Source organism: Alligator mississippiensis, chromosome 3 (assembly GCF_030867095.1).
Source record: "Alligator mississippiensis isolate rAllMis1 chromosome 3, rAllMis1, whole genome shotgun sequence".
Classification (NCBI taxonomy): domain Eukaryota; kingdom Metazoa; phylum Chordata; order Crocodylia; family Alligatoridae; genus Alligator; species Alligator mississippiensis.
This window is the reverse complement of record NC_081826.1, coordinates 77949891-77973593: the sequence shown is the minus strand read 5'-3', so window position 1 is coordinate 77973593 and position 23703 is coordinate 77949891. Positions and strand designations below refer to the sequence as shown.

General features: G+C 42.7%; 1 protein-coding gene across 3 annotated transcripts in view; it reads left to right on the top strand.

The window, feature by feature from the left end:
- The window catches only part of LOC102570620 (H(+)/Cl(-) exchange transporter 6), a 133564-nt gene that overhangs the window by 26214 nt on the left and 83647 nt on the right, over nt 1-23703 (top strand). For all 3 annotated transcript variants that reach the window (XM_059724106.1, XM_059724107.1, XM_019498718.2), the window contains exons 7-10: nt 1372-1469; nt 6584-6687; nt 7706-7877; nt 10476-10647. In XM_059724106.1, the coding sequence (XP_059580089.1) occupies nt 1372-1469; nt 6584-6687; nt 7706-7877; nt 10476-10647 (546 nt within the window). The remainder of the gene's footprint in view (nt 1-1371; nt 1470-6583; nt 6688-7705; nt 7878-10475; nt 10648-23703) is intronic.

Genomic DNA, 23703 nt, shown 5'->3' with positions numbered 1-23703 from the left:
GGGAATACTGATGGTTGGGCTTCTCATTTAGGGAAGATAACAATGCTTTTTTAAACGTAATCTCTACACGTATAATCTGTCAGTGCTAAGAATCTTCTGCCACTGAGCATCTGAACAATATCCCTTTCAAACCTTTCAGAAGTCTCCACCTTGCCACCTTCTTGATAAATCTATTTAGAAGAGACTTCTGAAAGGGTTGAAAGGTATATTGCATTGAATATACAGATATATCACAAAGGTGATACACAGAGTGCTTTAAAAATGGTGGATCCTGCTCTAAGTTAACCCTGGGTTGATGTGGCATCAGGATAAAGCATTTTAGGTAAGAGCACTTTGTTGAACTTCTCTAGTACATCCCATTGTGAGTCAAGGTAGGTTGCATTCTGCCAGCATCCCAGAGACCCCTTCCTGGGTGACCTGCTAGTCTTGTCTGGTGCTCATGCAGCTCAGCCTCACCCCCAGGCTGTCACAGAGAGGAGACAGAAAATGCTCTGTCTCCTCCCTGTGTGGTTGGGCAGGCACAGCCCAGCCCCCTTGAAGACCTGGTGGTGAGGGGTCCACATTAGCAGAGGGCTCCATTCCTCCCCTTTTACCACCCTCAGCCACTGGAGCTGACAGCAGCCAGCTGGCAGGGGCGTGGAGCTGAAGAGAGGCGCTGCATTGGCTAATCGGGGTGGACAACTGCGCTGCTAGGCTTGGCATTCTTTGGCAGCCTCCTGGGAGGTGTGCAGGAGTGCCCCTAGCTTGCTGGCTTCAAGCAGTGCAGGCAGGCTGCGAGTGCCCCTTACAGAACAGCAAATGTCTGTTCTGCTTGCTCCTGACCTAATCTAGAGTACTAGAGTAAAGCACAATACTTGGAGTGCTTCTGCCTTGGGCTTTTTGAACATCTGTACTTAGCCATAGATATTTGGATATTATGAGGAGTCCTTAAAAATATCTACAAATAACTAGTCATTAATTGGATGTAGTTAGACTTTTAAGCACAAGATATAATTTTCAGTATCCACAGGGGTGATAGGTGCTTACCCAAAAGTACATGGATCCTAGGTCTCTACCATGTGCAATGTAGAGTCTACAGCTTCCAATCTTGAAAGAGCTCCTTGTCAGTAGACTTCCATTGACTTCACTGAAGCTCAGTGTAGACATAGGGACCTGCCTGTATGGACTGTCTTACAGAATTGAGGGCTAAATGACTGTTTTTGGAAAAGGGTGATCATTTAGGTTCTCTTGGGTACATGCTGCACAACCATTTTCTTGTGATAGCTGCTGATGTTGGTGGGTCTGGATCCTTCACATTTTCTTCCTGTATGTTTTTATCTCACTTGCTAATTTAAAAAAAAAATTTTTGTTCTTTTTATTTTATACCTGCAGCTATGTACTGTCACCATTACAGTCTATTTGCCGTACTTCTTTCCTTGCACTCCAGTTGGAACCCTGAGAACTTTTCAGCTGAAAAACAATACAGAAATGTAAGTGGCCCAAGTGTTTTTAAGCAAAAGGCTAATAGTATCCATTATTTTCTAAGAACATCTTTATGAACATCAAATAATCTCACCAGATTTGAATGTTCAAAATAGATAATGGTTCTTGTCTATTTAAACTTTTCAAATGGGTAGTACTTAGGCATGCAGTGACTGCAATCAAATACATGTGCATTCTTATTGCTATATGGCATATAAGCCTATTTGAACCTGTTTCATTGTTCGAATCTCTCTCTTGCACCTCCCTTCCTCCCTCCCTCTAAGTAGCATCTTGTGAAGAAACATTGGAATTTGGATAAGAAATGTTCATATTTTAAATTACAAGACAGTTGTTTTCACGCATTGAAATATATATAACCAGTCGGAAATGGTGCAGATAGTACTATTAGGAAATAGTTGTATTATCTTCAGGTAATACAGTATGAAAACTTACTTGCCTCCTATGACAACAGTATTGGAATAACTTACAAAAGTATAATAAAATGCAGACTTTATATACTGCAAGTTGTAGTTTATCGTTTGTTATATGTTACATAAATAAATGCTATATACTGTAATAAATATTTCAATTTTCTTTAAAAAAAAACACAGTAATTTGTATCACGTACTTAATATCAAGGTTTTGCAAACCTATCCCAGTGATTTGGATAATTATAAGGAAAAGCCTCTTTCTTTACCCCAATGTCCTTTTTGCATTTTATGAGCTACCTGCTTATAAAATGTTATTTTTTCAAAACAAAGTTGTTTTTGCTTTAACATTATATAGAAAAAGCATCTGAAACCATGACAGTTCTATGTTTTCTGCCTCTGAGTCAAAATAGTCAAGCTGATCCAAGTTAGAGCCTAACTGTTTTTAGTTATTTCATAGTATCATATGCTTAGGGTCAGAAAGGACCTAAACAGTTCATCAGGTCTGACCCCTTACCCCGGGCAGGAATGGGTGCCAGGGTCACATCACCCCTGCCAAATATCTGTCCAGTCTGCTCTTGAAGACCCCCAAGGTAGGAGAGAGAACCACCTCACTTGGGAGCCCATTCCAGAGCCTGGCAGCCCTAACTGTAAAGTAATGTCTCCTGCTGTCCAGCCTGAACCTTCTCTCTAGCAATTTGGGGCCATTATTCCTAGTAACCAAGGGTGGTGCCAGGGGGAACAGAGCCTCCCCCAATTTCTGCTGGTCCCCCCTGTTGAGTTTGTAAATGGCCACCAGATCCCCTCTCAGCCTTCTCTTGTGGAGACTGAATAAGTTCAGGCCCTTTAGCCTCTCTTCGTAGGGCCTGCCCTGCTGCCTCTTGACCATGCGAGTGGCCCTCCTCTGGACTCTCTCAATGATAGCCACATTTCTCTTGAAGTGCGGTACGCAGAACTGGATACAGTACTCCAGCAGTGGCCTGACTGATGCTGCATAGAGGGGGAGGATCACCTCCCTGGATCTGCTTGTAATGCATCTCTAGATGCATGACAAGGTGCGGTTAGCCTTACTGACTGCTTCCTCGCATTGGCAGCTCATGTTCATCCTGGAGTCAACAATGACTCCAAGATCCCTTTCTGCCACCGTGTTGACAAGAAGGGTGTTCCCCAGCCTATAGGTGTGTTGCTGGTTCTTTGTCCCTAGATGCAGCACTTTGCACTTGTCTGCGTTGAATTCCATCCTAGTCTCATCCGTCCACCTCTAATTTGTCTAGATATAGCTGGATTCTGTCCCTCCCTTCCAGAGTGCCCACCTCGCCCCTCAACTTGGTGTCATGAACAAATTTGGACAGCATGCATTCCACACTCACATCCAGATCGCTGATAAAGATGTTGAACCGTACAGGCTCTAGGACTGAGCCCTGGGGGACTCCACTGCACGCATCCCTCCAGGTTGAATATGACCTGTCCACCACCACTCTCTGGGTGCAGCCATCTAGCCAATTTGCCACCCATCTGACTGTGTAGGCATCAATGCTGCAGTCACCAAGTTTTTTAAAGAAAATATGGTGGGAAACCATGTTAAAGGCCTTCTTAAAGTCCAGGAAGACGACATCCACCCTCATCCAGGGACTTTGACCTGATCATAAATAGAAACCAGATTAGTTGGGCAGGACCTGCCCTCAATGAACCCATGAAGGTTGCCCCTGAGCATTACCTCCCCTGCTGGGCCCTTGCAGATGTACTCCTTGATAATTTTCTCAAAGGTCTTCCCAAGGAGACTAACTGACTATAATTGACGGAGTGAGACTAACTGGCCTATAATTGCTGGGGTCCTCCTTTCTCCCCTTCTTGTAAATCAGGACCGTGCTGGCCCTTTTCCAATCCTCTGGTACCTGGCCAGTGCCTCACAAGCGCTCATAGACCCATGCCAGGGGCCCTGCTATGACCCCTGCCAATTCCCTCAGCACCCTCGGGTGAAGAGCATCTGGATCTACTGATTTAAACACCTCCAGCCTCTCCACAAGTTGATGTGATGTGATTTAAACACATCCAAACCCTTAACTAGGTTGTCCCTGACCCTAGGCATGGTGCTGCCTCCCCTGGGTCCATCTGCAATTCTAATGGAGGAGATGTCCCAGTCCCTGTTCAGGAATATGGAGGCAAAGAATTCATTAAAGAGGTCAGCTTTTTCATTTGCCGCAATCACCAGATTGTCAAGCCTATCCTGTAGGGGTCCCACATTACCCAGTGCTGCCTTCTTACTTCCCTCCCATGGGGCTGGTCCATGCTTTCCCCTCCCCTGCACCTGGCCAGGCTGGGGCTGAGGCAGTCCCCCTTTCTCTTGTGGAGACAAGCCATGCTCCCTTGCCCTGTGAGGCTGAATCAGGGCTGGGTCATGCCTCCTTCCCCCCCTGGAGGGCCAGGTTGGGGCTGTGCTCAGCTTCTTTCCCCTTCATGGCTGGATCAGGGCTGGGCTTCCCCTCACCTCCCTCTGTGTGGCTGGGGCCCTGCTGTGCTCACCCTGGGCACTGGATTGGGTCCACTCGCTGAATCCAGCCCACGGAAGGACCCACCACTTTCCATCTGGGCCACCAGATAAAAAGGCTGAGCACCACTGCTCTAGCAGGAGACAGATAACCCTGTTGAGATGGGCCATTGGCATACCATTTTGGAGCCAGTTGCACACAAGAGAAGGATGTGGCCAGCTTTGCATCCAGACAAGTCTGACCTGGTACCAGTGTAGCCTGAATGAAAATGTGCCAATTTGCTGCAGGGTCTATAGAGGGTGGCCTTTGGCACAAGTGTGGATTGAGGCTTCAGACTCATGCCCATGGACCTATGATGATATGCTTTAACTACGTTGTGCCTATACCTTCTTCCTCCATTTATGTGGGGGTAGGCAAGAATTGTTTTCCAGTCCTTTCCCTTCATGCATTTTATCCTAACAGGTTTGGTCTACAAACAACTTTTTTAACTCATCTATTTCAGTTAGGAATGTGGCGGGTTTTTTTTTTTTTTTAATCCATTAAATAGGTAAGAACTTTTCTTTGATTGGATGTTAACTGGAACCTTGATATGTTTCATTGTCCTTTGGATTTGTGGGCAGGGATTGGGTAAGCCAACAAGCACCAATTTCCTGAGTAGCTGGGAGAAAGGGGGTTTATATTGTCATTACTTGTACTATGGTGGTACCAAAAAATGTGCTGGGTATTATCCAAAGACAAAGGAAGAGTGCACATGGGGTAGTGTTCTTTGGTTAGATGTGATATCTTTTATTAGGTCAACTGAGTAGTTGGAAAAAAGTTCTTAGCAAGCTTTTGGGTGCAGTCACCTTTTATCAGGAATAGGGAGTCTCTGCTGGTCTGAGACTCCAAGGAATGAGAGAAGCTAAAAGTGTTTGTCAGTTTGTGGCCATTGTTCCTGGTTATTCCAAAGGGTACCCTGGTAAACCGAGCTTCTCCTATTTCTTCCTGCTCTTCTTCCCCCCCCCCCCCTTCCAGTTCATCCAGGCCTGCTGACTTGTTTTGGTGCATAGTTGTTGTTTGGTTTCTCCTACATGTTTTCTATCAGGGCATTTGATGCACTGGATGAGATATATTAGATTTCTGGAGGTGCAGGTGTAGGATCCAGGAATGGTGATGGTTCTGTTGTGTGGTGTATTTATTGTGGGGATGGTGGGGATATGTTGGCAGGTTTTGCATTTCTTGTCCTGGCATGGTCTGGATCCATTGGGTATAGTTTAGGTCATAGAGAGTTTGCTTCTGGTGATGAGGTTAGCAAGGTTTGGTGCTGGTTTAAAGGCTAGGATGGGTGGTCTATTTGAAAAGATATCTTTAAAAATGGGGTCTTGTTTTAGTATGGGTTGCAATCGTTTGAGGATTTTCCATGAGGTAGTGTTACATACAGAAGAGGTGATGTGTGTCCTGCTAGGACCCATTCTATTGGTTAGAAGTTTTTTTTTATCTTAAAACACTTGTCACCATGAGGTGCATGTGGCTTTTCTCTTCTCTGCACAGAAAAAAACCCTAATGCACACATCTCTTGAGTCTTGTGACACCAGTGATTTATATTTACATGCAGAAATACCTGTTAAGAACAATTTGGTTTGGTGATTTTTTACAGAGCTACAATAATGCTTCCCTGCTAAGGAGATCACGACTAGTTGGGGCACTGGATATTTTTTTTAATAGACCTTTTTTTTTTCTAGCATTGGGAAATGAAACGCTTAATCCTTTAATTTCAGAAATGTAGCTTTTCAGTAGTAGAAAATGATGTAGCAGACTGTAACTGCTAATAAATTAAGTTCTAATCTTAATCAAAATTAGTTTGGGTCCACAAGAAGATACAGGAAAGAATACATTTTGGGAGATATCCATGGCTATAAACATGGGATGATCTAGAATTTTGAAAAGAAGGGTGCAGGTGGTGTGCTGCAACATCACGTATAACACGACATTACGGTTTTCTCCAGGTAAAAAGTAAACAAGATGTTTTACTAATATGATAAGAGGCTAGAGCTATATTATTCAGTTTAAGATCAAAGTAAAAATGAATGTAACTTTATTGGAACATGTCCTAATTTCATTATGCTATTCATTACAGTATTCCTTCATCAAGCATAATGAGAAAAAGCATGCTGAATTAAGAGTTATTTAATAATAACTCTTTTCTCTAATTCTCTAATTTTTAAGCACAAAAGAATTCAAGAGGGAAATTGCAGAATATACTTGTACACCTGGCACACCATGGATTGGGCCAGATGGAGTCAAATATTACAATCAAACTTTTAACCAAGGTAAGGAAAAGTGTACTGAATAGGACCTAGGAATAAATTGTTTTTATGTAATTTAATTTGGTCTCCAAACATATTTAGCTAGCTATAATACATGTTTCCTTCAATGGGGATTTATTGTTTCCCTCCCCAGAGACGTGAGGAGAACCAAGTCCCCCATTTAAACTGTGTTGAGAAGTTTGTCAATTATAATACTTTTGATGAGGGGAAAAGAAAGCTTTTCTGAAAAATTAATAAAGGGAGAAGTCAAGACATTCATTTTCCTTGCCTAAATGGCTTCTGTTTCCCTTTATTTACATTAGCTAAAATAGGGGTGCTCAACCAGGCCAAATGCAGCCTGTGGAGCCTTGGAAGCTGGCCTGCAAGGGTCCTCATGGGTCAGGGAAATTTAGCGGCAGGGGAGCAGTGGCAATGAATACTACTACCCTTCCCTGCTGCCAAAATCCAAAGCTGCATGGAGTGGGGTTGAGCAGGATCACAACCCTCCCCCCTGCAGGGCTGGATTGGGGCTGGGCCATGCCCCTTTTGCTCTATGCACCTAGGCCACCCCTCTTCTACCCGTGGAGCTGTGCTATGCCCCCTTCCCTTCCCTCCACTCAGCCAAGTTGGTGCCAGGGCTGGTTTGTGGCCATGACAACCTCCCTTCCCCCACATGGCTGGATTGAATCTGGGCTGCCCCCCCCACCCCTGGCCCTCCCTCTGTATAGCTGGATGGGGCCCCGCTGCACCACTCCTGAGCACTGGATTGGGTCTACTGGCCGGATGTAGCCCACGGAGGGACTAGGCACTGCCCATCTGGCCTGCCAAAGAAACAGGTTGAGCACCATTGAGCTAAAAGAAAAGAACACCGATTTCAGACTGAAAATACAAACAGGCCTCATTTCCTTGATGTACATGGACCAGCATGAACCTTATTTAGTCTTGATTTGAGACTGAAAGATATAAGAACTGTTACAATGAGTATCTATCTAATATGGTGAACACTTCTCTTCCTTTTTTTTTTTTTTTGTTTCCTTTGAAGCTGCTGCACTCCTAGCTGAGAATGGGAGGAGAGGAATTGCGTACCTGTTCAAACGTGGGACTCATGAAGAGTTTGGATACACCTCTCTCTTCATAGCTGTGGCATTTTATTTCCTTCTCTCCTGTTGGACTGCAGGTTCTGCTGTTGCTAGTGGCTTGGTCATACCTATGCTGTAAGCATTGCACATCTGTATTTATATTTTACATACAAAAAGCCTATACGGGTGAATCAGTAATCTGAATTGTGAGTAGAAGGGTGCCAATAACAATTCTCTACTTGCTTTCAGTGGGTTATTTATTTAGAACTGGATGTCTTTGTACAAATCTGGTTGAAAAGAAGAGGTTCAATTGTAAAACCATCTGCATGCATCTGGGGATAGACACTGTACTAAGGAGCCCTGACATTTAGAATAGTTATGGGATCAACAGCAAGCCTTCACAACTGGCTTCAGCTCTATAACTGGAGAAGTGTAGATTCAGATCAGGCTTCGCATTTGAATCTCAAGTCCATAATGGACTGGATCTATATATCTTTACCTTTGGGGAGGCTTGCATTTGAAGCTTAGTTTTTTGGCTCATACCAGTGTCTTTAGTGAGTTATTTGCTCTGGTACTATTGCTAAATCCTTGCAGAAATGGTGGGAGTCTGAACAAGAATATAGTCAGAGTGCACTGATGATGATATGGGTGGAGAATGGGTTCCAGTTAAGTACTGAAAGAATTTCAAAACTGTTTAAATCATTATTTACTGGAAAGTAATTGGTGAAAAATAGATGATAAAGTATTGGGCAATTTATATTTTTAACAACCAATACTTGTGCTTGTGAACTGGTAATCAGATTGGTATAACCTAATATAAATGGACAACATATATCAATAAAATGAAATAATTGCTTATGTCTATGAAAAAATTGGTCAATGAAAAATAATTTGGTAATGCGGAGATATGATGATGCTCTCCAAATATTTCCAGCTTCATAAGCAGAGATCCTAGTTTTCTCTGTTTAAAAATCACAAATTCTCCGATTTAACACCCCCTTGCAAATTCTCTGATTAAAAAACACAAAATCTGCATTTTCCTTGGTTAAAATGAAAAACTGCAAAATATATAGAGAGGAGTATATATAGGTATCAGTTGAACACCATGTTTTATTGATATATTTTCAATTTTAAAGCAGTTTGAAAGCCTACCAATGCCTCAATCACAGTAATCAATCACTATTGGTGCTCCTCATTCCCTACCCACAGCTCCCCCCAGCCCTGCCAGTGCCCCTCACTCATGACTTGCAGCCTCCAGCCCTGCAACTCCTGCCAGAGGGGACCCCCAGATGTCAGGTCTAAGGGGCCAGGGACAGACAGGAGCCTGTAGCACCCGAGCCCCGGCTGCCGCCCATGCAAGACAGCAGCTGCTGCAGCCCAAGTGGAGCATGGAGCCCGGCTCCCCCACGGGCAGTACGGCTAGAGTGGAGCCCATGGGGGTGGATGCGGGGTGATGGCTGTGGGCTTTGGGCTGTCCACCCTGCTGCCCTCTCCCTGGGACTTCTGTGGTCCAGTGAATGGGACACAGTGTGTGGTAGAGCAGAGCGAGGAGACGTGCTTCCACGGGGACCCTCATGCCACCATGGTGAGGTGCCTGTTGCCCACCCAGCAGTAGTGGGGGGGCACAACTCTGCATTACCACACCTGCTGCTGCCAGGCGGGCAGGGATTGCCTTGCCATGGCAGTGTGGGACTCCTGGCAGCAGCACTGAGCCTCCCTACCGCACACCACTCTGCCCTGCTGTGCCAAGTCCCACCCACTGGGCTGGGGAGGGCAGCAGGGGTGGGTATCCCCGAGCCAACAGTCACCAGCCTGCTCTGCCTCTGCCCGCACCAGCCTACGAGGGGAAACTTGCCATCTCCCATGTTTTTCTCCTTTAAATCCGTTTTTCTCCTTAAAAAGAGAAAATAACTTTTTACTGTGGTTTTTCCACGGTGAATGGAAAACCTGGATCTCTGTTCATAAAATACAATACTACTGCTGACAGAGAGAAATGATTACACAAATCCAAGACCTCTATTTAGAACTTGAATCCATATCTTTATAAATCAAATTCTTTATACAAGGATTGTACTGCTGTGACTCAACTCTACCATTTCCCCACTATCAGAAGGCTGTCTGTACTAAGAATTTGTTCTAGTGCTGTAGGTGTAGTCTATTGGTATAGTCAAGGGACTGGGAGTGAAGACTCTGCCTTCCATTTTTGGTTTCACCACTGATTCACTCTGTGACTGTGGACAAGTAATTTGACTGTTCTTCATTTTAGTTTATCAAGGTATAAAATGGATATAATATCATACCTGCCTATTTTACAGGAGTATGCTTGTGAGTTAGGATTACAATTTAAAAAACATTTGAGGCTGGAACAGTAGAAATATATAACTTTGCTGTTTGAAATGGTCTGATGGCTCTTATCACTTTACTATATGCCTCTAAACCCCACTTTTGCTCAGCCCAAGTTAAATATTGTGTTGTAGCACTCCTCTTCTTTCTGATTATTTTAGCTCCTTCATCCTAAGTGGGGTAGACTTGATAATCACCATAAGTCAGTGTTGTACCGCGAAGCTACAGTGGTTGGCACTAAGCAAGTTCTCTTACCACAGCTGACAGAACTTTCTCACAAAAGTAGAGCTGGCAGAATGAAATACTAGATAAGAAAATTGAAAGAAAAAAATCTGGAAAACAATGTAGCTGACAAAATTTACACCCAAATTTTCTTTGTCTTGTATGCAGGTACACAGGAGCTTTATACGGCAGGATAGTTGGCTTGATCCTTGTATCCATTTTTGGTGTTCAGACTAATGGATATGGAGCATGGATTGACCCAGGACTCTTTGCTGCAATTGGAGCTGCCTCTTTTGTAAGCGGTGTGTCACGACTAACAGTCTCCCTCACAGTTATCATGGTAAATGCTTTTAAGTTCTCAGATACTTGGTTAACTTTCAGGCTCCCCTAAATGCTTCTGCTGAACCACAGGCTAGTGTCTTACAGACATGGGACCACAATCAGAAGACTTCTTGGCTTAGTTGTTTGCTTTATTGTTGGTTTGCTTGAGGTTTTTTTGCAATTTGTAAAATGCAAATTTGGAATTGACATGTGAACTCAGAGACGGCAGAGCATCAGCTTCTTGTTGCACAAGTCCCAGAAATGTTGCTGACCTGCAAGCAGAATCCAGGACTTCCATTTCAATTAAGTTTGGAAGAGAGATTAACAAGTTTGAACACCTCTGCCCTCGAAGTGGGTGCCTACCTCCTGTGATAAAGAGAGGTTTTGTGCTATATGTTTTTGAAACCGTATCTCTGAGATTCTCTTGTGGCTAGATTCTTACTTCTTTTTCCTCTACTTTTTTCCCTAGCAAAATCAGTCTTATTGTGAGCAGTACTGCCCTCAAACAAAGCAAACAAAGAGTCTTAAAGGCTCACTGGACAAGTATTATAATTGGAGGAGTCTTAGCCCACCTTCACTTCAGCATCTGAGCCTAAGGGCTGAGCAGTTGTGTTGCGAATTGAGGGGAATAGATGAGATTGACTTGGTTTATAATTTAGCCCAGACAAAATTAAGTCAAGCAAGTGTCCCAGTTCTGGATCCAGCAAGGGGCACTCAAGCTTTCCTCCCTACCAGTTAGATCAGCTGTGTCAAACTCATCTGGTCCTACAGGCTGGATAACTGGTGCAGGTCCAGTCCATGGGCTGGATTGGACCTATGGATCACCCATGTATCTCAGACCAGCCAAGGTGTGCAACACATGCATCCTGGACCATCTGGAATGTGCCATGCATGCAGCATGCATCCTGCACCATGTGTGGCATACATCCTGGGAGCTGTATGTGGGGCTGGTCCAATGTGTCGCGTGGGTCAACTATGAGATGTAGGGGCAGCACTGGGAGCTGAATAAAGCGTCTCAGCAGGCTGGATTTGGCCATGGATTATATCTTTGACACCCCTAAATTAGATTGAGTTTTGTAGGTTTTGTTGTGTGAAACTTTCAGATTGGACCTTAAACCAAGATACAGTTTACCCTGGTTTTCTTGTCTGAGGGATCTCATGATGTTCTGTGCTATTGCAGGGGTTTTACCTCAATGTTTGAGCCATGATTTCCATTCTCTCCCTACTACCATGCAGCATTTTATGAAGCGGCTGGTTATCAAAACTAACCCAGAAATAGTCTACTTTGTGTGAATAGCCTGAAAAGAAACTTTTTTGATCCTTCCTGTTGAAAAATGCTTTATTTATATAAGTATTTTTATTTCATTATTAAATGAGAGAGAGACAGTTGCTTACGAAATTCCTACCAATCCCATTTCCCCATTGGTATTTTAACACTCATCCTTACCTTTTAATCCTAGGCACTAAGCCTTCTTTTTGCTTGTTTTTAAGTCCGATTAAGTATCTTGCATAGGATCATAGGAAAGTAGGGCTGAAACGGATGTCATAAGGTCATTTAGTCCAGACCCCTGCTCGAGGCATCCCTGGCTAAACATCTCTTTCTGGCGGTACAGAAAATGGAGGGTTTGCTTAGACAGGCTGTGAGATTTGAAAGAAATGGAGGCATCTTAATTCCTTAAGCGGTGGGTTTACTTAAAACTACAAGACAACATTAATCTAAAGTCTTTGCCAGGCTTGGGTCTGAATTTGCTTGTACTGGCTCTGTAAAAATCCACTTTAACCATCATTTGTAGCCTGTCAATGCAGGATCCTGTTGCTGATGTAGCTCCTTGGGGGAAGGCAGTTGATTGACATCTTCCTTAACTTGATGCCTGAGAGACTGTGGTTCATAGCAGGAAAGCAGGAGATTGTTTTGTGCCAAAAATCTTACCATGCTCACAGCATGACAGAATTGTGCATAACACAGTTCTAATAAACAAGCAGAAACTGTTATGTTCATTTCAACTGCCCCCTCCTGCCGTAACTTCTGCTTTTCTTAGGGCCAACTATGAACATAAAAAATTAGTGCTGAATTGCTAAGCCAGCCACACACACATCAGCTGAAAAGGCACCAGAAAAATTATTATGGTTGCTCTGCAGTGCACTCTGAAATCCCCTAGGTGTCATGTTATAACTCTTCTGTGCCTTGTTCTGCAGAAGAAGATTGGGCAGCAATTCATGATTGTCCAAAATAAATAGCTGAGTTGCTTGAGGAAATATTAATTTTTGAATAGAAAAAAGGGCTTGGACATGACAATGCAAAAACAGTTAAAAGGTTATGCCCCCAAACCATAAAATGCACATATTTTTCCTATATTGTCTGATAGGTTCAAAAAGAATTGGGAATGTTTGCTTTGGCTTTTCACACAGCCTTCCATTTGGAAATGGTTATGAATGTGTGACTTGTAGTGAACAGGTTTATAAAATGCTTTCTGTTCTTTTCATGGCAGACCCCCCAGGCATTTACTCACCTCTTCTTTCTTGGCTTCCACTTCCTACCCCCCATGCTGGCACTTCACCTTCAACCTCTGCTCTTTGCAGCAAATGGAAGATATGGTGATATTTCCCTTGATGTATATACAAACTTCAAGACCTCACTCCACACAGCCACATGCCTTTTGAGACTGCATAATATCTTATGTCTTGAGTTTACTGGCAAATGGATGCCATAGGCGAAGGACAAGAGAGACTCTTCAATTGAATACATTTTGCCTTAGTAGCATTATTTTTGGAACATTGTACTTTCTTCAGATCATCTCCTAGGTGTTAAAAAAGGGAAGATCTGGCTGTGATTATTGTATTCAGGATTCCTCTCTATACTTGAATTGGGCCACTTTTATTATATCAGTAGAGTCACCAATTTACCCTCTAACATGGAATGAGCTATTCCCTCATAAAGAAGGGGGAATAAGTTATAATAGTATAGAGCTCTATTACACTGATCTATACTGATTTAACTGCTTAGACAGAAAATCACCTTCTTGGAAGAGTTATGTCTGTACATAACGGTGAACAGCTCATGGTCTCTAAAGGCTGCTTCCTCTAATATGTATGGGGAATAGAGCTGATGGAGTCTAGGTGGGTTTATATACAATGCTTCATCACTGGAAGAAGCTCTGTTTGACACCAGGATTTTGTAGGAAAGGGAAAAAATAGAAAATATAGACTATGGTTTGGGGAATCATAAAAAAACCCCCTTCCTGTCCAATGAAGGAAGAAGAACATAATTTTTACATTAAATTAAAATAAAGTAGAACGGAAATGTCCTCTCAGAACTGGGTAGCTTAATGGCCAGGCTGATGTCCCTGGGCTTAAATGTCATTTCTAGTTCATAGTGAACAGTGTTCTTGTAACTCTTTCCCCTGTATACAGAGCAAATAATTACTTGAGCAAAATTTGAGAATGTGAGTGCAGCCTTTCCATCTGCTCTTCCTTCACCCTCCTGTCCAATTCCTGCCAGCAGAGGGCATGGCTGTATAAGTGTGTGGCTTGGGAGTGATGGGGAAACCCTGGTCAAGAATTACATAACTGTCTGTCTACTGGTTATGCAGTTAACCAGTAGACAGTTATGAAATTAATTGTTGGTCTCAGGCCATTTCCTATTGGGACATATCACTGAAGCAACAACTGGCCCTCTCAGTCACTTAAGGGAGGTTTAGCAGGGACTCCAAAGGCTGAGGGAGGTTGGAGATGTACTTGTTTACTCAACCTCCAGGACTCCTAGCTCAGGACTGAGGCACATTGGCATGGCATTCCTTGTAGTAAGCCAGAGAGCTGCAAATGCACTTCTTGTCTTGTAATTAGGAGACATATGAATCTGGTCTCCCTTTCTTTTTATAGATAATACTCCCTTTCAAGAGATGATCACCCCCACATCATTGAAGGAACATCAGTATAATGCTCTTAACCTGTCTGGATGTTTTCATGGTTTCATAGGTTTAGGGGCTGGATCATCAGGTCCAGCCTCCCTGCACTTGGGCAGGAAAGACTGCTTGGGTCAGATGACCCCAGCAAGATGGGCATCAAGATGCTTTTTGAAGATTGCCAGGGTGGGCGGCTGTCCCATCTCTGAGGGAAGCCTGTTCCAAACCCTCAGTACTTGACTTGCAAAGAAGTTTTTTCTTATGTCTAGTCTGAAGCGATCTTCAGTCAGCTTGTGCCCATTATTTCTAGTCCTCCCCTGGTGCGGGGCCTTGGTGAATAGCTGGCCCTGATGAAACTCCCCTGTTATAGTTTTTTCCTTCTTTAATGTACATCTTTTTCTGCAAGCTGTCAGTACCTGTGTACTTGCCAGTATCTGTATATTTGTTGTGGTACTTTTTGAAAAGCTTAACTTTTAACCTACTGTTTCTGATTATAACATATTGTGAGATGATGCATGCCAAATCTGGACACTTTGGTCAAATATTTAAACCCAGCCATTACATCCTAGTTGATAACTTTCCAAATTGTATTCATTGTCCCCCTTCCTCTCCTTCATGCTAGAATACTCTTGCAAGATCTAGATCATATAGCTGTTGCTGTGTGGGCCCACTGATTTGTGGCTAAATTGTAAACACACATGTTATATAATCACACATGTTGTAATCACATGTGTTACATAATCACGCATCGTATGGTATCCTTCTCAGCACTTTTACAAGGCACTATAATGTACAAGTCAGTGTAAAAATGACTCTGTCAGCAATGAGAAACAGTTAAAACTTAGAGTAAATCCATATTTCTTTGGTATTTTAAAGACAGGGAAGACAGACAAGTCCCAAATTATATAGTGAAGTAAATGTAGCTCCCACTGACACATCCATTGAGAGAAAGTTACAAGACTCCTTTGAGCATAAATATTGGCACCTATACTTTATACTACAGTGATGGACACTTTAGAAATGTATAAATAGACCCAGGACTGTAGTACAGATAGGCCAAATAACCCAACAATTCAGATCCAGCTGGATGGAGGGACAAGTAGGAAGAACAGCCTGGTTATATTATGTGAAGCACAGCTTCTCAGAACTAAAAATGTAAATATAAGGACCTTAAAATAAATATAAAATTTGACTGGATGCCAGTGCAAAGGTTTTAAAATAGGAGTTCTGTGCTCAGCTTATAAAGAAGCAAGTTGCTGCATTAAATGATCTGTGCTTCAGATGATGTGTAGGAACTCCTGAAAGCAAGAAGGAATTACAATAATCTAGCTTTAATAACATTAAAACCATGGTCCATATACTCTGAATCTTCCTTTGGTGAATGAAGATGTCACCTTGGCAATATTTCATAGATAATGGATCAGAAAATGTGACAAAAATAGAACCTGAAAGAGGAAGAGACTTTGGTTATCTCTCTCATCTGTAGAAACCGATTTTGGGGATAAGGAACTATCATTGAATTAAATTGATTCTGAACTAAATGAACAGAATTGACGTAAAGGACCACTGATCTCTTGTTTCGTAGGTTAAAAATCCCCAAGTGAAAATTGATAGTTTTGGCATTAGTTAGGCAATAAATTCATGGAATTTAGTGTATTGAGATCAAACTTGGACTACTGTATAAGCACTAAAGCATACCTTCTAGATTTATGAGACACAAGGCAAAAAATACTATCAATATGATTTGAAAAGGTTGTGAGTAGGGTGTTCTCAGCTTTGGCCTCTTCCTTTGTGATAACTGAAAGACAAAAGTTAGCTCACCAGTGGCTGTAGTTTGTCTTTGAACAATCTTACAGCATTTCTCAGAACTTTATTTAGCCTCTTGGGGTGTTTGTACATGACACGGGGGTTTAATTCTTTCTAAATTGAAGTGGTGGTTTTTTAAAAACACACTTCAATTTAGGGCAAAATAAACCCCCATGTTGTGTACATCCATGTCTGCCCAATGCTTACCTGCCGCTCCAGCAGCAGGGAGAGGATAGTGAGCTGCTGGTGGGCAGAGTGGTCCCTGAGCTGTGGGGGGCACCTGGTATTTCCCGCCGTGGCAGCAGGGCCCCCTTCCCCTACCGCCAGCGGCACCCTGTCATTTGCTGCATTCCAAAGGCATTTAAGGTGCATTACACCGCTGAATGTACTACAGTGACTACAATTAATGCGCAATACGCTGCCGAATTTGCAAACAGCAATGCCGTTAAAGCGGTGCAAAAGGCATTTAACCTGCTTTAAACCCCAAAAGTGTAGTCAACAAATGCCCTTACTGACTTGTCCTCTTTCAGAATGGTTCCGAATGATTTTCAGCATTAATTTGCACATTGTTTGTTGCGTTGAGTTCCCAGAGTGCCCAGTAACCTATATAACATTTTAAAGTTTATAGACTTTCTAAACTCTGTAGAAAAGGGGTGTTCATTGAGCAATTCTATGTTCCTGTGGAGTTCAGTGTGTCTAACAGAACTCTTATGATTCCCTTACATCTTCACTTTTGCCAACTGCTGCACTCCATACTGTATCCCTGTTTGTACCTGAGATATTTCCCTCCTTACTGTGTTTTGTTTTCCTGCCTTGAGGATCAGAGTTACAGGTAGCATCCTTTTGGTAGACAGAGACCGTAGTTGGATAGGGGAGCTACATATTTAACTAGATATTTCCCTTTTGCATTTTAACTCCAGTGACAGCTTTTTGTAAATGTTGGGGGTACAATGTATGAAGGCAGGCAGGTACTATTTTTGAGAGGCTAGTGAAAGAAGAGAACTTGGAGATGCAAAGAATGCTCAGTGTGAGGCTTCATAGATTTCATAGACGTTGGGGCTAGAAGGGACCTTGCAAGATCATCGGGTTCAGCCCTCTGACCAAAGGGCGGGTTTGCATGCGTAGGGAAGAGACTCATTTATTTGCTTCTTCCAAACTACTTATTTCCTAGCTCCAATGACTTAGTACTTAATCCTCTTCTTGCCCAACTTGCCTTTCAAGCAGTCTGTCTCCTAATTCCTTCCTGCAAGGCATAACCTTCTCTTCAATTACACAGTTTCCGTTTTGCCTTAATTTATTACTGACACAGAGCTGGGCTGCTTAGAGTGTGCCCTTCAAGAATGCGGGGAGAGGCTAAATTTGAACCTTGCTGAGGAGGAGATGAGGAATTGGGGTGTTGTGTGTTTGAATCTCTAAGGATGACAAGGTGCAGATCAGTTGTACACCCCTCACTGTATGTGCTTAAATCTGCGCCCTAGAGCTGGCTACTCTAAATAGTTTAGTGAGGGTGGAGCAAAAAGGATTTTGAAATGCCCACACAATACCTCCTGGGAGTTGTAGTTTGCTTGTTTCATGTCTTATTTACCTTATGGACTGAATCCCCCAGCCAAGATGTGTGTCCTGTGATACCCCAGAGTCAGAGATTTATTGTGTCAAAGCAAGAGGGAAAGACTGTAGTGCACCATGGTACATGTAGTTTTGCCAAGGAATTTGACCTACAAGGACACCCCCATTTCAATTCCTGTAGAACACCATGGCACTATCTTCATATCAGAGTTTTTTGGTTTTGACAAAATTAAACATTTTCTATAGGGAAAATAACTCATGGGTTTAGGAACTCTCTAAAAACAGTACAATAACAAATGTCAAATCTGAGTGAGATGGTGGTTTTGTTTTGTTCTGTAAGTGGTATGTCCTCCAAACTCAGCTTATGGTCTGAAAGTCAGGTATGGCCTTTTCTGGCTTGTGCATCCATGATTAAAGAAAAGCTTCTACAGTAATGCGAGCATTTAGTTAAAGGTTTTGTAGGTAATGTCCCAAACCAGAAGAGAATCCAGATATGTTTTCTGTAGCTATACTGTTATGATCCCATGAATTAAAAGCAGTAACATTTATTTTTCTAAGTAAAATAAGTAGACATTACTCTGAATTATATGTATACCCAAATTAATACATGAAATACAGTCAGCTTTTAGCTATGTGAATTTTGTGGCTCAGACTTGTCTGTTCTAAATATGCATAGGAAGCAGAAATGTAGCCCAAGATGACACCAGTTTTGAGTAGTCACTTTCCTGTCTACAGTAGCTTTAAAGATACTTCATTTATAATATAAACCACTGTGTTTTACCATGTGCTTATACATTTGGGACATGTAATACAGAACTTAATGAAAATTCATGAGAATTTAATGTACAGACCTTTTCCATTCATTCCATTCCATTTTCTGTTTTTAATTTTTTTTGAATTACAAAAAGCAATTGGCATCTGCTACAAACTAATTCCATGCCAGATTTAATTTGTTTTCAAATTAAAACCATTTTGAAGTTACGTTGTCACAAAAAGCATCTGAAACTATTATATTTTATATTATTTTTAACTTAAGCAACTTTTATAATATAGTCAAACAGGTTTTTCTCTCCCTTCCCTGACCCCAGATTTGAGAAAATGATTTCTCTCTAGGACAGAACCTTAAACATCATGTTTTCTACAGCCTGGGGGGTTTCATCATCATCTGAATTTGTCTTGTATAACAGGCATTTTACTGTCCAGGAGGGCCTTAGGCTAGGTTGTCCTGTTTGATTAGACACAGCTGAGAAGGGAACACATGATTACAAATCCCAGCAATAACTCAGTTCAGGGAGAACTTTTGGTGTAAGACGGCCTCCTGTTGTAGTCATTGAAGCAGAGGACTTGTGAGGAAGGATACATGTTTCTTTTCTAACAGAAAAGGGTAAGGGGAAAAAAAACGAGCTTTAACTTTTCATTGGCAGGCAGATTTGGTCTGTTCTAAAGATCTACTGAAGCCTTAGGTTTTAAAAATTCCTGTGCTCCAAGAGAGATTTGAGAGTGGTAATCACTCTTTTGGGGGCTGCTGATGGTGTGCCACCAACTTATATATGGTAGAAAACGAAGACAACTCCCAAAACTAAGGGAGAAGTTGAGGCATCAGAAGAACCATCATATTTTCTGGCATATAATATCCCCCCCAAATAAAACATGCATCTTGTTTTGGGGGAACAGAATGAAGGGAAAAAAAGTATTTGTTCAGAGTTATAGCTGCATAGACTGGGGACAGAACCTAATATCCAGCTAATTCACCTTCTTTGTCCTGATCAGCCACAAACTCAATGGTAGCAGCTGATGAACACTGGTTTCTATGGGAGGATCTATGAATCTGAAAAGAGCTAAACAGTCTGTTGGGCTATGAAATAGGAGAAGAGAGACCAGGAATAGCTAGCAGACAGCAAAATTCACAAAGTTAGCTTGGTCAGTGGAATTTTAAGACCTTTAAAAAGGAGATATTGCTGTTAACACTTGTAGAGTGAACTGCAGTCAATCATTAAATCAATTGACTCTTTCAGCTACCTGAATAGAAATGCCACTGCTGCTGTCCAGCAGTTGATTTTAAACTTTTTGGGTGGAGAAGGAATGGAAGTGAGCTACTTCTATTCTGGGCAGAAAAAAAAATCAACATATTCTTTGATTAAGACACCACCCTCCCTCCCTCCCAAACCCAAATTTTGGAAGGCTAATTTTTGTGGAAAACATGCATGTATGATGTGAGTAAATGCGGTATGTCACTACTAGAAACCCTGGAAGAAATAATAGGTAGCTCTTGTCTAGTTGGGCTTTTCCTTATTTTTTTTTTTTTTTAAATATGAAAAGGGAAGCATTGTGTATGTCTGATGGTGATGGCAACATCTGCAGCCTGAGTAGAGTAGCAGAAGGGACTGTGTGGCTGATCTAACACCATCAGGAGTTCAAGTTTGTGGCCCAGACAGAACCATTTTTAGAAAACTAACATCTGCTAAAAAGAGGCAGTGACCCTGGATGCTTGTGTTCAGTGTGGACAACTTAGACATAGGCAGCTTATGTGTTCTAGGTGATGACTGGGGATTGATGGGCTGGAAGCAGAGGTGCTCCAAAGTATGAACCAGGAAAGGTTAGAGACAGGTTAAAGGTATTAAAAGGTGTGGTAAGATGAGTTTGTTTACTGAAGAATGGGGGTGGGGGAACCTTTGTGAGCTATGCAAAATCATTCTGCAGACATAGTGGCCAAGGTGGAGAGCATGCTGTGGAATCAAAGGCCAAGAACTTAGCAGCACTGCCAGGAAGTTCTATAATGAGAGAGTGAGCGAGAGATTGTCACCTAACATAGAAGATGAAACAGAAGATGGAGGTGGGTAATGAACTTATTAATGAGGCACAGCAACTGCAGATTTTAGCAATGAATGTGAAACAGCAGAGGAGGAATGCTGTATTGGAGGAGACCGCAAGCATGGAGGCAGAAGATAAACAGGATTCTGCAACTGTAGGTGCCAAGCTAACTACATGTACAGAAATGTTATTGAGAGGATAGGGCATAAGAGAAGAGGTCTTCTCTCCTTAACTGAGTACCACCAGATTTACTTGCTGTTTAGGGAGGCACCAGGTAGTAGGCCCTGAAAGATAGGGATGAGCTAGTTGCAGATTAGGTAGGCTTGGATTTTTGGATAGAGATAATTAACCCTAATTATCTATGATTCTATGATTTTATGACCTTTCACTTTCTGTTTTTCTTTCCCTCTCCTTCCTTGCCTTGTAGTATTGCTCGCAAATCTGAAGAATAAGCCAGCAATGGGGGAATTGAGAAATGATTGTAAAAAGTTCTTACAAGCCATGGTAAGAACAGGGATCTTAACCTCAAAGCTTTTCCTGACTTTGCCAAAAAAAGTGAAGTGCCTTAAAGGGACATTGCACTACCTATGGAAGCATGCCACAACTGAGGAAACTTGCACTGACAAACTTGACAGATAACAGTAGAAAAGACACACCTGCCTTTAAGAAGAACTAGTTGGATATAAATAAATATTATATGACCTGGAAAGCAGGTCATATAGAAATAATGTTAGGCTCCTGGAACTACCTGAGGGTTTAGATGCTGGCACCATGGCAGATTTTGTGCAGGATTTACTAGTTAAATCTGTCACAACCAAATTAAGTAGTGCCCATGTCACAAACAAGTAATAACCATTTAAAACAGTTTTTTCTGCACTAGGTTAACTAAGGGTTAACAATAATGATATGCACAGAAAAAAGCAGTTACTGTCAAAAAGAAATTTATTACTGCGTCACTAACAGAGATAAAAACTTTTGTCTTTGCTTTATATAAATCATTATAATTGGTCAAAAAAAAAAAAAAACAACAAAAAACAGGGAGTAACCCTATGATAACACCCTAGTGAAGACCGCTAAATAATTGGCGATTCTAATTAGATTTATAACATGGCAAAAAACAATTGGCTATCATACAAACAAAACCCGCTTACATTTTTCGCAAAGTCAAAGACAATTCTGCCCACACCTTGGAGTAAATCTGACAAATTGATCAGTTGTCAGCGTCTTCCCGCTACGACCTCCCTGACATACCCTTGCCCCGCATGCCCGATAAGCCGACCGCCGGCCCGTATATATATATATCTACAAAATAATTGAACGACGATCTCTAAGCTAGAACCAACTAAATATCTCTGACCTCCGTCTTACACCACCTTGACGTGAATAAACAATCTTGCTTTACAACCGATAAGCGTCTGCCTAATTAATTCCACTCCACGCATCACAAATACCCGCCTGACGGCCTTCTAAGGCCCCGGACCCTTATCTGCCCAGGTGGGAGTCAGGGAGAGCTGCTGGCCGGCTGCCCTGGGTCCCGACAAAATCTATGAAGTGTGAAGCATTTCCTACTAATAGTGTACATGCTGTAGGATTCTTGGAGGGTCTGTTTTTTGGCTAGCAAAAGCAGATATGGACTCAATCGCAGACTGTATTCTGCTCCTCGCTATGCCAGTATAAATTTAGAGACCCCCCCCCCAATGCAGTGGAATTTCTCCGGATTTACAGGGGTGTAACTCAAAGGAGGTTTTAACTCGTTCCCAGGATTCTCCAAGGAGCCAGATCCTTTGAAACTACTTACTATTGCTCTGAATTGTTCCTCTTCTCTTCTGATTTTCATGAGAAGTTACACTTTTACAGAAGCCAGGGCACACTTAGTGAAAGAAATCCTAAATTCTCCATAATTTTTGTCACTCCTGATAACAGAGTTCTGAAGGGGAACATCTTCTCAGATTAAACCAAAGGAAGCTGTATATGAGCCAGCAGCATACTGGATTCTGCCTGGTAATTCACTCAGCAAATCTAGACATTCCAGGACCAACCAGTCTCACTAAAATATATCAGGGTTCACTTCAAATTTTACCCCTGCACCTGAAGTGCTTCACAGAGGTTGAGCTGACAGGGTTTGGCTTATGTCACTGAAATTGAGGTCTGATATTTAAATTAAGGGAATTTAAAATATACCAAATCATTTAAATCTTTAAAAAAAATCCTCCAAAAGAGTGCCTTGGCATTTAGATACTCATGGAAAGGCAAGTATGTATTAGGGCTGTGCGAAGCTTTGGTAGCCGATTTGATTTGTAGGAGATCTGGCTTGATTTGGTGACCGAATCTCCAAATCTGAATCGAATTGGGAGACGCATTAAAAGGTCTGAATCAAATTGGAAGCCTTCAAATCAATTCAGAGAAAATCAGCACCAATTCAGAGATTTGGCTATAGACTAAACAGGCAGCAGTCCTTGACCATGCTGGACACAGCTGCCTCCAGCTGGTAAGTCTGTTGTGGTTGGCGGAGGGGGGAGGGAAGGGGCATGGGGAGGGCAGATCAATACCCCAACAGTGAGGGAGGGATTGGTGCTGGGGGTGTGGGACTCGGGGAGGGGGGTTCCCACCACTGTGCGCCGCTGGTCCAGGAGGGCATGGGAGCAGGTGTGCGTCTCTGGATCTGCACAGGGCAGGATGGGCTGGGCAGGACTGGGCTGTGCTCCGGGAGGCTAGCCCCAGCCACCTGCCATGGGACTGCACTCCACAGGGCAGGTGGAGCCAGGACTGAACTCTGGGCAGCTAGCCCCAGCCGCAGCCCAGAGCGTGGCCCTGGCTCCTCCCATCCCGCAGAGCACAGTAGAGCAGGAGAAATGGGGGGTGCTGCAGCCACCCTAAAATTCCCCATAGTCCCTGCCACTGGACCCTCCCCGATCCGGGTGCATATGCCCGCCCCATGCGCTGCCGGGGTGCGGCAGGGCAAAGCTGTGGCTTGTCTGGGAGGTGTGGGG